This window comes from Eumetopias jubatus, unplaced genomic scaffold (assembly GCF_037043125.1).
Source record: "Eumetopias jubatus isolate StellerSeaLion01/CBP00866 unplaced genomic scaffold, mEumJub1_p1.0 scaffold_16, whole genome shotgun sequence".
NCBI classification, from domain to species: Eukaryota; Metazoa; Chordata; class Mammalia; order Carnivora; family Otariidae; genus Eumetopias; species Eumetopias jubatus.
Window position 1 is genome coordinate 75,435,717 of NW_028274822.1, and position 14,314 is coordinate 75,450,030.

At 47.3% G+C, this 14,314-nt stretch overlaps 1 protein-coding gene across 13 annotated transcripts in view; it reads left to right on the top strand.

The window, feature by feature from the left end:
- The window catches only part of GIT2 (GIT ArfGAP 2), a 49,841-nt gene extending 37,367 nt beyond the window's left edge, over positions 1 to 12,474 (top strand). For 9 of the 13 annotated variants that reach the window (XM_028116577.2, XM_028116580.2, XM_028116586.2 and 6 more), the window contains 4 exons: positions 3,154 to 3,236; positions 3,829 to 4,017; positions 8,374 to 8,437; positions 9,186 to 12,474. In XM_028116577.2, coding sequence (XP_027972378.1) covers positions 3,154 to 3,236; positions 3,829 to 4,017; positions 8,374 to 8,437; positions 9,186 to 9,398 — 549 coding nt within the window. In that variant the 3' untranslated portion in view covers positions 9,399 to 12,474. The remainder of the gene's footprint in view (positions 1 to 3,153; positions 3,237 to 3,828; positions 4,018 to 8,373; positions 8,438 to 9,185) is intronic. The other 4 variants (XR_003611322.2, XR_003611320.2, XR_003611321.2 and 1 more) reach the window with 4 other exon arrangements.
- Positions 12,475 to 14,314: the final 1,840 nt, after the last annotated feature.

Sequence of the window (14,314 nt, forward strand, 5' to 3'; positions counted from 1 at the left end):
GATCTCAGGGTCATGAGTTCAAGCCCCCCATTGGGCTCCACTCTGGGCGTGGAGTTTACTTTAAAAAAAAAAATCCTTCCCTCCACAAAGAGTGCATGATGTCAAGCTGGAAAGCAGTAGAGAGAGTGTACAGGCTTGCAAGACCTGCGTTCAGGTCATGGCACACTCTTTAACAGAAGGGTAGTGTGATCCAACTTGAGGGAAGGTGGCTGTGGGTGAGGCACTACCCTCACAGACAGGGTGGGGTTTGCATGAGGCTTTATTCCATCCCCTCCATTTCAGTAGGAATGACAGAGTCGTTCGTTCCCACTGCCAGTGCCATATGGCTCATTGAGGCCCTTTGGCGGTTCTCTTCCGCACTTGGAGGTAGTCTATTAAAAGGAATTCTTGTATGATACTTAGTCTTCTGAACAGTTCTGACATCAACTGCAATGTTTTTATTGTAATTTTTCAGTTAAAACTAAGGGACAGATAAATAGAAATGAAACCACTCATTTGAAATTTTGCTAGTAAGAGTCAAGTAAACCTCCTTTGCCCACTGTGAAATTTGTTTAAAAAGAAAAAAATATCTATCTTCTTTGGTAGTTTTGAGAATCCTTGCAGGGACTGCTTGCTGAGACAAATTTTATACAAGATTAACAGTTATGTCATTTAAACTGATAATCTCGATTGTTCCTGACAGCTTCATCATGAGTTTAGGCTTTTATGGCATGTCTCTATTCAGAGAAAACTGCAAATCTGTTCGGTAAACTGAACCAGCACCAGCTATAAGGTGACTTTTCTATTAACAGCTTTGAGAGAGCAGCGCTTTAACTAATAGGTCTTAATCTTAGCTCTGCATGTTTACAGTAATTTTCATAAAATTAAATGCTGGCTAATTTGAAATTCTGTACCATGCTTTTACTGACAACGATGAAATACTGTGTAAGTAACTGATTTCCCGGATGGTTATTGCGATATGTTGTTTTCTGGGCTTGAGGAACATTTCCTGAGTACTTGTTGGATATATGAGCTGTTACTCTTCTAAAACGTTTAAATGAAACCTGGTACTTTCGATCATTGCGGGGTAATGCATTTGATTTGTAATTATCACATTTACATCAAGGAAAGCAAAAAGATTATAAAAATGTGAGATTTTCTGGGTTTAATTCTGTTTTCTAGATTTTTCCACTGGAGCAGCTCTGGATGAATTTTCTAGAATAATTTTTAAATGCCAGTTTTTTACGTATTCATTTTTGTATGTGCATGTGTGTGTGTACACACACACATGCACATACAAACACTCATCCATGTGTATGTGCATGTGTATATAGAAACTAAAGGAAATAAGCATTCCCTGTGAAAGGTAAGATGGGGTATTTTTGTTTGTTTGTTTTGGGGGAGCTTTTTTAAGATCACCTCTAGAAGAGCCTGCTTTCCCTGTTCCCTGCATGAGGTACAGTGCCTAGCTTTGGTCTTCCAGCTACACTTCTAGTGTCTAGTAACTCACTGACGGATTCATAAAGCCAGGTCAGAATAAGGCAGCAGGTAAAACAGAACTGCTTACTGGTAGGAGATATAAACACAGGGATCTGGAAGGTTATAGTAGATTTTATAGAACTTAGCTTTACAGACTCTCCACATAGCTCCAAGCCAACACTTTAAATCATTTGCCAGATGAATTTGAGTGGGTAGAGCATGAGTTCACATTGAATTTTAGGAGCCCAGCAAGCGTCTTATATTAGAATGGCTAGAACCAAATAAGAGCACTCAGAAATATGGGAAAACCTCAGCACACAGTGGAAGGGAGCCTTTGCCCTGGGAGGGGAAAGGGAGGCCATGGGGAGAGTGAAGCCAAATATGGCATGAATAAGGAGTCTTCCCCACCTGGTTGCTGGCAGCCTTGTGGGTCTGCATCGAGCCTTCGGAGGGCCAAGCAGCATTACCAGCAAGGAGCAAATAATTAGACTTTATATAGACTCTTAAACTGGCCTACTCTATGCTAGCCATTCTTTTGGATGAAGATACAAAGTCTCCATAGGTTTGAACAAGAATCTTAAGTTACAGCTATATCTTTAACCACATTTTATTGCAGCATCAATAAAATTCCTTAGTCACATGTTTTGAGTAACTTGGATTGGATTAAACTCAAGGTATAAAGGTAGAAATAGCTCATATTTGTATTTTGCAAGGTGATCCAGTTAGGTTTTGAATCAGTTTCCACTGACTTCTGTTCTAGATGAAGAAATTCCCAAACATTGTGGGTAAAATAAATACTGAGGGAAAATCATCTTTATTAAACACTCCGGAACTAACATAGTCCCCTTCAAGGGCATGTGGTCCCCTCCAAATTTGGTCACCCTGGAAGACCTATGCTTCGCTGTGCTGACATTTGCCCAAAACATTTTTAGGATTCCTCTTTTGAATCTGTGTTCCATTTTTTAATCTCCACAATTGCATCAAGTATTTATATCTTAAGGGATAGATGTTTTGGGAAACATAAAAGTGGTTGGAAACCAAGTGTCATGCTGGGTTAATCAATTTTGGTTCACAAACAACATGCAGCATTAATAATACTGGTTTTCTTGTGTGGCTCATACCAACTGTCTCTGAGGACAGTTCTTGGAGAGCCCTAAGTGTTTTGAGCAGTGACAATCCTCAGGGCCCCAGGCACGGAATACTGGAGATAGGAGACGGGACCTGGGTTCTTGGTGCTGGTTTTCTGCTGACTCTGTGGCCTTGGCTTTGTCCCCCAGCTCTTACGGCCCTTGGTTTTCTCATCTGGTATTAGACTAGATAATCTGCAGCTGGTTTCCAGCACCGAAGGTCTTGGGTATGTAAGTGCTGGCCTGTGTGCATTGTATTATGGTTAAACTTCATATTCCTTAGAGAACTAAATGTGGGTGTGTTGCTTTGCATGTCTGCGTTAGTTTATACTGGGGATCTGTTTATGAAGTTGCCACTGAGCTAAGAAGAAAATGGTGCCAAGAGGGAGAGAAATCATTTCTGGATCTCTTCCTCAACTTTTACTAAATTTTCAGTAAAGGGTTGGCTCCTGTCCCAAGTGAGATCTAGGGCCTGAAGGCCACGTAGCGTAACAGGTAACCGTTCCTAGGCAAGGCTCCCAAATGCCTCGGGCTCAACACTAACAGGTGTTGCCTTTCTCTCTTACAGGCATCCAGGCTGGAGAAGCAGAACAGCACGCCTGAAAGTGACTATGACAACACCCCCAATGACACGGACCCAGACGACACGGGGTACACCTGCAGGACTGCCCTGGGGCGGGCTCTTGAACCCGAGACCTAGCAGCCCTGCTCAGAAGACGCACTTTATCCCCCACGTGCCTCCTCTCTATTTTCAGACCCATGAGCTCGTAAAACACGGAAGCCTAAGTTCATAGTTCAACCTCTTATCCTATTATTACCCCAGGGGCCTGGTTTTCTTTTACCGGCCTATTACACACGTCTCTCAGTGGCTGTATGTGCTTAAAATCAGTACTCTTAAGTCAACGTGAGGTCACATTCTACATTTGTAGCCCAAGGGATGAGCTGGCTTAAGGATGGCTTTGTAACAACACATCCTCGCTGTTCCACTTGTTTCCTCCCTTTCCCTGTCTTTACCCTTTCTCTAAGAGTCATAACTTCCAGCCCCGTGGTAGCAGCTGCCATGTGAGCTGTGGCTGCCTGTTGAGGAAAGAGCCTCACCGTGAGTCTCCTGCCAGACAGGATAAAGGAAACCACAAAAGCAGCCAGCTCATGCATTCAGCAAATGCACATGCACTGGCTCCTAGAAGCAGAGAAGCAGCTAATAAGCACCTGTCACATTTAGCCACTTCTTTGATGGTCACAGGTCAAGCAGAAAGGGAAGGCAGAGGAGTATGGTGTGGCAAGGCGACGGCTCAGTACCGGATACAGCGGAACCCCACACAGCCCCAAGCCCCATCCTCCCCAGCACGGAAGACGTCATCCGGAAAACTGAGCAGATCACCAAAAACATACAGGAGCTCTTAAGAGCAGCTCAAGAAAATAAACATGACAGGTAAGGGGGTTGGAAAATTCTGCCTGGAAAAGTGTACCTGCTCTGGAAGAGATGCTGCTCTATTACGAACAGGGATTTTTTTTTTCAGTATGCTGATCTTTTTAAGGTTTTTTGGAAAATTTCAGGTTTGCATAACAGGCTTAAGAACAAATTTGTAAATTTCGGTGTGTTTTTGTTTTTTACATGCTATTTTCTATTTTCCGTGTTCTTACGAAATGCTCTGGAAACATGCCCCTAGAAATAGAACTGCAGCTTATTTAGGGTTGGTGATACTGCTGGTGCCGATCGCGAGAGGAAAGAAAGAAGCTACCTTAGACCTTGCGCTTGATTGTCCAGCCCCTGTGCTCCCTGTGGTCTCCCTAGCTAGAGCAGAGTTGTCTGACTTAAAAGGTATCCTGACACAAACTTATTTCTTAGGTCTCCTTTTCGTGCGTGTATGTGTGTGTGTGTGTGTGTGTGTGCAGCATGTGTGAACATCTAGGAAACAAAGCGGTTTACAAATAAAAGTGAATCTAATTGACACCCAAATAATTCTGTGCTCCTGAAATAACAGTCATCTTACTCTGAGCAGAACCACATCCTGCAGAGTTCTTTTTTTTTTTTAAGATTTTATTTATTTGTCAGCGAGAGAGTGAGCACAAGCAGGGGGGAGAGGCAGAGGCAGAGGCAGGCTTCCCGCGGAGCAGGGAGCCCAATGCGGGACTCGATCCCAGGACCCTGGGGTCATGACCTGAGCCGAAGGCAGATGCTTAACCACTGAGCCCCCCAGGTGCCCCCATGCAGAGTTATTTCTTACGGTGAAGAAGGGACTGGCTCTTCTTCTTGCTCATTCTTTTGTTCCCTGAGCATGAATTCTCTGAGAACTTCTGGTGAGTTCTTAACTGCTCCAGGTGACATCCTAGTTTCACGTGGCCAGCCGTGTTTAGACACACTCGTGGAATGTGTAACATCCTCCCGCTGAGTTTACGAAAGCAGCAGAGGCAGTCACAAGCCCCGAGCAATCTCACTGTTTTCCGTGGGTCAGTAGAGTGTGGAGCCTCGGCGAAGAGCTCCGTTGCGGGCAGTGCGCCCACAGAGGTTGTTCCAGGAACACTGTACTGCGCCTCCTTGGTCCTCCCTGTTCGCTTACGCCTCATAAAGATGCCCAGTCATCTTTTGCCTTCTCTGGGTTCCCGGCACCGCCAGGCTAGACTCCTCTCTCCTCCTTCCCTTTTTCCACAACTCTGACTTCCCCCAGGGTCACTACTTCCACTCAGCGGGAGAGGGTGGACAATGTTTGGTGAGGGATGAGAGTTCGTCTTCCTGAATGGACTGCTGGAGGATCCTCGGAGGAAAAGAGGAAGGCTATTGCTCAGCCTCCTTCCATGAGAATTACAGGGCTGTTCATCCCCATCTTTTCAGGCAGCCTCTCTGTCACACCCCTCCATGCCTCACGAGCTGCAGGTGCTCAGTCCCTCCGCTCAGCACCACAGGCTTGGCAGCAAACAACTTCAGGAGCTCCCTGCATAAAGCAAGATGTGTCACAGCGCTCCAAAGGGCAGTCTCTTACGGACTCCCGACACCGAGATGGCCTCCCTCCCCAGGGCTCTCCCACTGGTCAACAACAGGCTTCGCTTTTCATTTACTCCAGTTCTGAGGTGCCATGCTTGTATTTCAAACAAACAAACAAAAAATGTTTACATTCCATCGTTCTCTTTGGTAGTTGTCAAAAATAGAAATATCTGCCTGGAGGCCATTTTTGGCCTCAGAGATCACAATAAGGTGCTTGTTTTTCTTTTTCTTTCTTTTTTTTTTTAAGATGTGCAAACCCATTCAAAAGCGTTACAGTCTGATTTTTTTAAGACATGAGAGAATGATGCAGAGTTTAATCATTAGTTCACTCTTTCAGTGTAAATCAGAATTGATCTAGAGAATTTATGTTTTTTGAATTGTTCAGTGTTCTACTAAAATCTCTGGTTACATACATGTGCAAGACACTTTAATTTATAATTTTGCATTGTAGTGATTAAACCCATGCCTTTTCCTCTTGTTTTCTCCTCTTGTTCATCTGTCGCTTACGCTCATCCTAAGTAGACCAGCAGCCTGCGCAGACACATTCAGGCTTTGCCCTGGTGCCTTGAGCCGGGCGAGCTGCCCACAGCCCCTGACCTTGCCTCAGCCTGGTTCCTCCCCTGGGCCTCCAGCCCCACTCCCTGCCTGTCTCTCTCTCTCATACATGCACACACGCACGCATGGTCACACAGCTCAGGAGTACTACATATTATGCACAAAAGCCTTTTTTGAGGAAAGATAACAGCTTGAAGTTGTGAACATGGACTCCCCCGAGCGAGGAGGATGACGACTTTCTCATTAATCTGCATGTGCTTGCTTTTGTGGTTCACTGGGGACTGCCTGAAGTATTCCGTACTGAGTGAGTGTTTGGGAGGTGTCCTTAGGAAAATTGTCTTCTGTGTAGCAGGGGAATTACATTTCTGGCTCAAAATGAAAACTGTGAGCAAAAAACTCTCAGGTGTGATTCTCTGTTAACATGTTATTAATGGACATATTGATTCAAGTAAGATTTATGCCTGAGACAGTGGTTGCCATAGACATAACCTTTTTCCCTGAGTATGTGACCAGATGGGTTGTTGCCCCTTCATACACAGGCGAAGTGACTCCCTCTGCCTTGGCCTTTTTGTTACCATGTGGAGTATGGTTTTAATTGCTCACAAAGGTAGAAGTCAGGATTGCCCATTTGAAGGTATTTTGGGATAATATAAAAACCACTTTCTTGAGATACAGTGATTTAATTAAAATGTAGTAGCCAGGCTTAATTAAAATAGTTTTGAGACTAGATTTCTTACAAAGATGAAATACAGGGTTGCTTATTATGACAGTGTTTAAGCAGAACCCAACTTTATGACTTAAAGAATGGAGAAAGAATTTTACTCGAGGGCTTTAAGTGCAAAGCTGGATGCCGAACAAGATTTCATTCCTGTCTTGGAAGGGAAAGTTTAAAACATAGCCAACATGGGTGCTTGTGGAAGGCCACACCTGTGTATTCACACCATATTTCCTACCATGCCACAAATAGGCTGCTAGTAAGCTTTCTCATATCCCATTTCCCCCCTGGGCTCTGTGGGTCAGTTGTCCTAAAACCAGAACCCAGGCCTGGTGGCAGCGTGCTCGCCAAGAACTGTTGCTCAGTCCCATCTTCAGTGTGTCTCTGTCTCTTGACCTCGTAACACATACTAAGGGCGGAAGCCTAATATTTTGAAGGTGCAGAGAACCAGCCCCATATGCTGCACGTCACAGTGCCAAGAATAGGAAGCCTGAGTGAAGCCCTAGTCTCCGTTCCTGCGGTTTTCCTCACCTAAGAAGTCAGAGTCACCAGTCACGAATGAAAAGAGGCCTGCTCTAAAGGAAGGTGTGAGACTGTTGTGTCTCTGATAGCAGGAGAGGCCTGTGGTGTGGTGTTGAGGGGCCCAGGCTCGGGTGCTGGACAGTTGGGGTGTGTGCTCGGCTCTCTCACCAGCTGCGGGAACTTGGACACTCGTCCTCTTCTCCAGGCCTCAGTTTCCCCTTTTGAAAAATGGGAACAGAGCTCTCACTCCATCAGTGCTCCTGAAGCCTCAGCTCTCTACTGTCATCTCGGGGGCCCTGAGGATGCCAGGTGGCCTGGAGGAAAGGGCGAGGACAGGCAGAGTCCATGCACTTTGTCTTCTCAGAGCTCATTAAGCAAGCATAGAAAGTGCTGGTTGTACTCCTAGCCTTTGGTTACAAGCAGAGTCACGGTGGCTTCATGAGAAAGTGCGTAAGTGATCAAGTACGAGCGTGGACCTCAGTGTTTTCTCTTTACCCAAAGTAAAGCTTTTTGATTCCCCAGCAGTTGAGATGCATTTGAATAGAAGGAATTGAGAGAGGTCCATCGGTTTTAACCAACATGTGCGTGTCGAGATATAGGCTCCAGTTCTAATTTTAAGGACTTTTTTTCAGTCCTGTATTTTTAAGTTCTGTGGCCTCTGTGTGGAAGTCCTTGCTTCTCTCTCAAGAAATGAGAAAGATGAAGCACATGAGAACCAAATGACCCACTGGAAGAGGTATGAGTGTTGTCATAGACTGGCTGGCTGGCTGTGGCTTCCCCTGGCTAGTCCACGTTCCATACCTGGAGACTGTTTGTAGCAGATTGAATGAACTTTCAGGAAAGGATGGGGACCCTGCTCCTGTTGGCGTGGCATCCGCAGTGGGCTGGTGGCAGCCTCAGCCCCTTCCCTGGGGGAATATAAATGGAGCGCATTCTGGCCCCTGAGTACTCTCCATCTCTGCAGTACTTTGTACTTTTGCTGTCTTTGAATAACTTCTTCAATATTCTTGCAGCTATATCCCGTGCTCAGAGAGGATACACGTAGCTGTTACTGAAATGGCAGCATTATTCCCCAAAGTAAGTCGCTTCCTACTTACTTGGTTCAGATCCTTTTAAATGAACTGAAAGAAATTTTTTCAGGACCCTTGATATTATATTAACCTTTTTTTAGCACAAGTTTTAAATATGCAGTCATAGAGGACATGGAAATCACTTTGTCCTACATGAATATCGGTGGGGTTTTTTTGTTGTTTTTTAAAGATTTATTTATTCGAGAGAGAGTGCATACGCATGTGCATGAGAGTGGGGGAGGAGGGGCAAAGGGAGAGAATCTCAAGCAGACTCCCCACTGAGTGAGGAGCCTGACTCGAGGCTCCATCCCAGGACCCATCAGATCATGACCTGAGCTGAAACCAAAAGTCAGATGCCTAACCGACTGAACCACCCAGGCACCCCTATGAATATTGGTTTTAATAAGACAAGAATGTGTGAGCCCAGTGCTAAAAGGCAAAGCATTAATAGAATAAAATTGTATCTGGAATATTTCATCCGAGTGGGTTACTACTGTTTTTCAAAAACCACCTCAGAGTAGGATATCCTACTAAAATGACACTGCGTACACTTTGACCTTTGACCGAGCACTTTGGGCATCTCTCACGCTGTGGGCCGCACAGCTTGCCGTGTCCTGAGCACCCCCACTGAGAAAGGGCACGACGAAACTGCCGTGCACTGTGGAACAGCTTGAGCTGTCCTCACAAGAACTCTTGTCCCTGCTCTTGGGTGTCCACCGCGCAGCTCACGCAGACAACTGTGTTCTTCTGTTCAGAAACCCAAGTCTGACACGGTGAGGACTTCCCTGCGCTTGCTGACATCCAGTGCCTACCGACTCCAGTCAGAGTGCAAGAAGACCCTCCCCGGGGACCCTGGCCCACCCACAGACATCCAGCTGGTCACGCAGCAGGTCATCCAGTGCGCGTACGACATCGCCAAGGCCGCCAAGCAGCTGGTCACCATCACCACCAAAGAGAACAACAACTGAGCAGCTCAGTGCCGGCCCTTGCATTTTCTAGGCTTTTTAAAGTCCACTTTCAAATTGAGATGTGGAATTCTGCCACTTTTTACAGAAACAAACATTTATTGAAAGTTTAAAACTTTTTTTAAAAAACTCAGTATTATTTTTGCATGTTTTCTAACAAATTTTCAACTGTTAATTTAACCCACTTGCCTTATTTTGTGCCTGTTTGCCAGTTTCCTCTCTGATGTTCTGTTGTGCTGTTGAGTTGACGGTCATAGTCATCCAAATGCATAGTTCCATTGTTTCAAGTTTGTTAGAACTTTTCCATCCCTTTGAAACTGCCTGTTTAGGGTTAAAATTATGAGATTTTTAGTGAAATATTTTCTGGAGAGATTTGGGTTAAAAAAAAAAAAATCCACCTCATCTGTTCCCTAGCAAGCATTGTGCAATAAGTGAATTTTCCAGCCCTAGTGCAAAAATCTCTTAAGTTTGGGGTGTCTCCAAACATGGATATAGAGAAAGGACTATGCCCCTCTCTAAAAGTAGTATAACTATCTCTCTTGGAAGGAAACAATGAACTGCTCCATTGCTTTTAACTGTTTTATCTTGTTAGATGTTCTTTTATTTGATGTTTCGGTCTGGATCCTCTGTGTCTTTTACCATTATCCTGAGGTCTCCGTGGTGCCAGATAAGCACTCATCCCCCACGTCACGTGTCATTTGGCCCTGTCCAGGTAGGAGCGGGGCCACGTTATCACGCACGGCTCAGTGCTCCACCTTCCTGCGGAAACCAGATGTGTCATTCCAGATGTGTGGCAAAGAGGAGTCACAAGCCCTAACTAATTCTGTGCCACCCCATTCAGATATCACTGCCATAAACCGTGGGAAGAGAAATCACCTACTCCCTGACGTGGTAATGTATCTCTCTCCCAGACCTCGGTTTCTCTAACCACTTAAAGCTTCCTCACACGGCCTCACACGGTTTGGCACATCTCATCACCTTTAAGGACTTCTTATAAGGTAAGGCTTACACAGTCATCTGAGTATGATTTCTCCTCCATTACCTTGCTGGTACTTAAAAATTAGAGCTTATCTTTCACGAATTCCTCAGAGAGTACTCTAGCTGACTGCCAGCTATCCCAAAACTACAAAAGTACAGGTTTAAGTTCTGGAACATACTGACATTGGTTTTTAAACTACTAAAAAGACCTTTCTTGCTCTGAATGCTAAAGCCTATCCCTGTCCCTGCTTCTTATACAGTTTTGTGGACCAGAGGGGCCAGGCAGCACCGATGGAGATGAATGAAGTGGGCCAGGTACAGAGCAGGGCCAGAGGACCGTGGGGGAGAAGTGGCACACCCAGTAGGGACAGCAGCTCCCCAGTTCCACCCAGGCTGCCTTGTGGAAAAGAGGGCCCGGGGTTGGCAGAGCTTTGTTGTTTTTAAGAGACGCCAGAAATACGGATATTTTTTGTGCCATTTTTCTGTTTATAAACGGCAAAAAAACCTTGTTACGGCACATGTGTGGGTGAACTGTGGCCTCGAGGCTGCAGCCCACAGTCTCTGCCTGGGGCTCCTGTCAGCCGCAGCAGGAAGGCCACACCTGCCTTACTGCCGAGGCTTACCTGTACCCTGGCCACCCCTAACCTGTGTCAGGTCGCTTTTAGTCCCCATCTTACCCATATATTGTCCCATAGTGCTCATTCATACACGTGAGGAAGTCAAAGTAATCACAGTTGCCTAAATATGTGTTAAATAAGCCTGTATTTTCACAGAACTGTTTGACTCACAAATATCTTTATAGCTTGACCGGATGCTGTTGTGAAGGAAGCACCGTGATGGTGTTTGGTTTACTAAGTCCTGGTGTGTGGATGCTTTTGCTGGATTTTGCTACACTGAGTAGCGTGGGGAAAGGGTCCACATCTCCAAAAGACTCATCCACTTGTCTGCACAATCCTAAGTGCCATGTTCCTGTTGGATGCTGAGGGGATGCCTTCTACCTTAAATTCAAGCACCATCTGATAACCTTGTCTGCATGCCACACGTACTTACTAAGCTGTCCTTCCTCCTCTTTCTTGCAAACACCTGCCCTCCTGTTGGGCCCGTGCAGGGGCCTCAGGAAAGGCCCAGTGGCCATCTTGAGTTGGTGCCTCGGCCTCCCAGGGAGGACAGGCTTCTAAATGAATCGTCTGCAGGGGGTGCAGCAGCGTCCTCTCTGGAACACTCAAGGACGAGTGACAGAGGACCTTGTCTCTGTGCCCCTAGAGAAAGTCAAGGAGTGTGGGGACCAGAGAGCACCCCCAATTTTAAGAGCACCACAGACGTTTGCTCTGAGAACCCACAGTGCCAACACTCGAGAGAGAAGTTCTGGATGGAGTGGGATGCCTCCCTCTGCTGCCCTGCACATTTCCTCCACCTTTTCTGAGACCAGGTCCCATTGGCAAGTGGCACCTTGTCTGGATGGCCGTTCACCACCTTTTGCACATGTGTTCCATAGCCTTGCACTAATGCCCACGTTCTCTAAAGTCATTTTTTACTCTTAGTTCTCCAGTCTCCCCCTGTCCCCACGCCACAAGCTGATAGGACGGAGGTGCACTTTATGAAACTGACACTTGCCGAAGGAGACCGCTCCACCCCAAAGCTCCTTTAGCTGAAGTTCTCTGCCTCGGAACGCAAATAGTTCTTATTTGCCAAAGAACAGGGAATCGGGCCCAAAGATCAAATACGGCATTTCATACGATTGGAACCACAGACGCACACCTCGGGAGCTGTTGTCCCGTTCCTCCAATGACTGAAGCTGCAGAACCAAGAGCGAGACGAGTGTGTGTCTGTCCACAGCGGCTGTGAGCTCTCCAATCCTAGATTGTTCCTTCTGTCTCTGTCCCCATGAAAGTCACCCTAGTTTTTATGAAAGAAGATGCTGCATAGGAAAAACGAAATGCCTTTTGTTCAAATGTGTTCTACCCACGTCACCCATTATTCTGTACCTTTTGTGTCTATTGTACATTCTACCCCTGTAATTACTGTACAACCCTGTAAGCATTGTAAAATCGTTTTGGAATTTGTGCCTGCTAGTTATGCAATAAACAGGCTCTATAGTGTGTCTTTGTGGTAATTCTGTTTCCTGGCAATTAGGTGGTGGTACCAGATTCTCTGTCAAAGTTTCAAGAATGTTTTCCTCCCATAAGGTAATCTTTAATGAGACAGTAGTGAATGTCTCCACTCCTGGTGTCTATCTTGTCAGTTTACAGGAATGATGACCTTTTTCCTCCTGCTTATTAGCAGGTAGCTCTCTCAAAAGAAATTACACATCACTCCACTCCATTCTCCACTCCATTGATCTTACGATGTGTTCACTCCTAAAGTTTAATTTTTCAAATTCAGTGACAGCCAGCCAGGCCCGGTACCCTCACCTCCTCTACCAGGTGAGGGGGTCATGGGGTTAGTCTCTTAAGGCCACCAGTCTTCTTTCGGAGCCAGGCCCGTTGTGCAGGTTCCCATAGGGACGGTGGGATATACCTGGGTTCATCGGGGCCACCCTCAGTCCCCAACAATTGTTCTCTAGGGGTGACTTGGGGCTCTTTTCTCAGAAGAAGGAGCAGGGCCTTGCCATCGCAGGTGCCTTCCCAAGCAACAAGGCTGGGGGACATGGAGCGTCCTCCCTGTGTGAGCCAGCTTGTCTGAGGCCCCAGACGCATCAGCTCACACCCAGAGGTTCTTCCGAGGCCAGGGGTTCTCGCGGGCGCCAGCATCGCAGCCCTGGGAGGGCTCGCTGGAACGCAGCCTCCCACTCCAACCACAGCCAGGCTCCCGGGCTCCCGGAGTCCGCGGCCCCCACTCTGCTGTAGGCCATTGCACCCCCCACCAGGCACCTCCTGGCCGTCTGCTTTTCAACATGTTTTTATAATTACCATTACAGCTAACTTGTATCAACTGTTGACTCTGCTAGGCGCTGTGCTGGGGTCTGTACCAGTATTAACTCCTACAATCCGGTGTCCCTGTGCAGCAGGCGTGGCTCCACGGCGGGGATGAGGAAGTTCACTCCCTGGGCACTTAACGCTGAGGAGAGGCATGTGAGTTATTAGTAGGCCAGTTTGTCTTCCTCTTAATCGGCCCGGTTGGGTTTTCCCGCCCCTGGCAGTCCAGGACCGCGGAGTCTCATACAGTGTGGCCCCATTGGAGGTGAAACCAGGGGTGACCATGTTCCCCCAGGGTCTGGGTCAGACATCAGAGGGGGGCCCGGGCATGATGTGAGACTACGTGGGTAAATGGGGCACAGTCAGTTTGTGACCCTTAAGACAGGCCCCCCAAGCAGGGCTGTCTCACCCTTGAGCCCCGGGCGCCGGGACCCCGCCAGTGTTTGCCAAATGACTCCTGGGAAGACTGTCCGCTGGCTCCCAAGGACCACGAGCAGCGCTCTCTCACCCATGGGACTGCGTAGGGGTGGCCTCACCACAGGGACAGCTCGGCAACCACCCAAGGGTGACCCGCTGCCCAGGAGGCTGGCATGCAGGAGTGTCGGGGAGCCGGGCCCTCTGGCCCACAGATGCCAGGCGGAGAACACTGTGGTCTATGTCTGCCAGCCGGCCACCCCACCAAAAGCCAGGGCCGCACGAGGTGGGATGGACTCCCTCACTGCTTTACGGGGGCATGGTCAGCTCACCACAGAGCAGGTCCCCAGGGAGGGCTGCTGGGGCTGAGGAAAGGCACGTGCGAACCTTGCTCCTTCCCACCTCACCACCACCTTCCCTCCCGCCCAGGCTCTTGCCACACAAACTTCCTGACTGCACTCCCTTTCCAGACCCCAGAGATGGGAACATCTCTGCCCCATTTCCCCCAAATGCAGCTTCTCTCCAAGGACCCACCTCTCCTCCAAAATCCCTCTTCTCACCCCTTCTAACACCTCCCCTCTTTTGGGACTCCTCTTTCACTTCTCTTCCCTC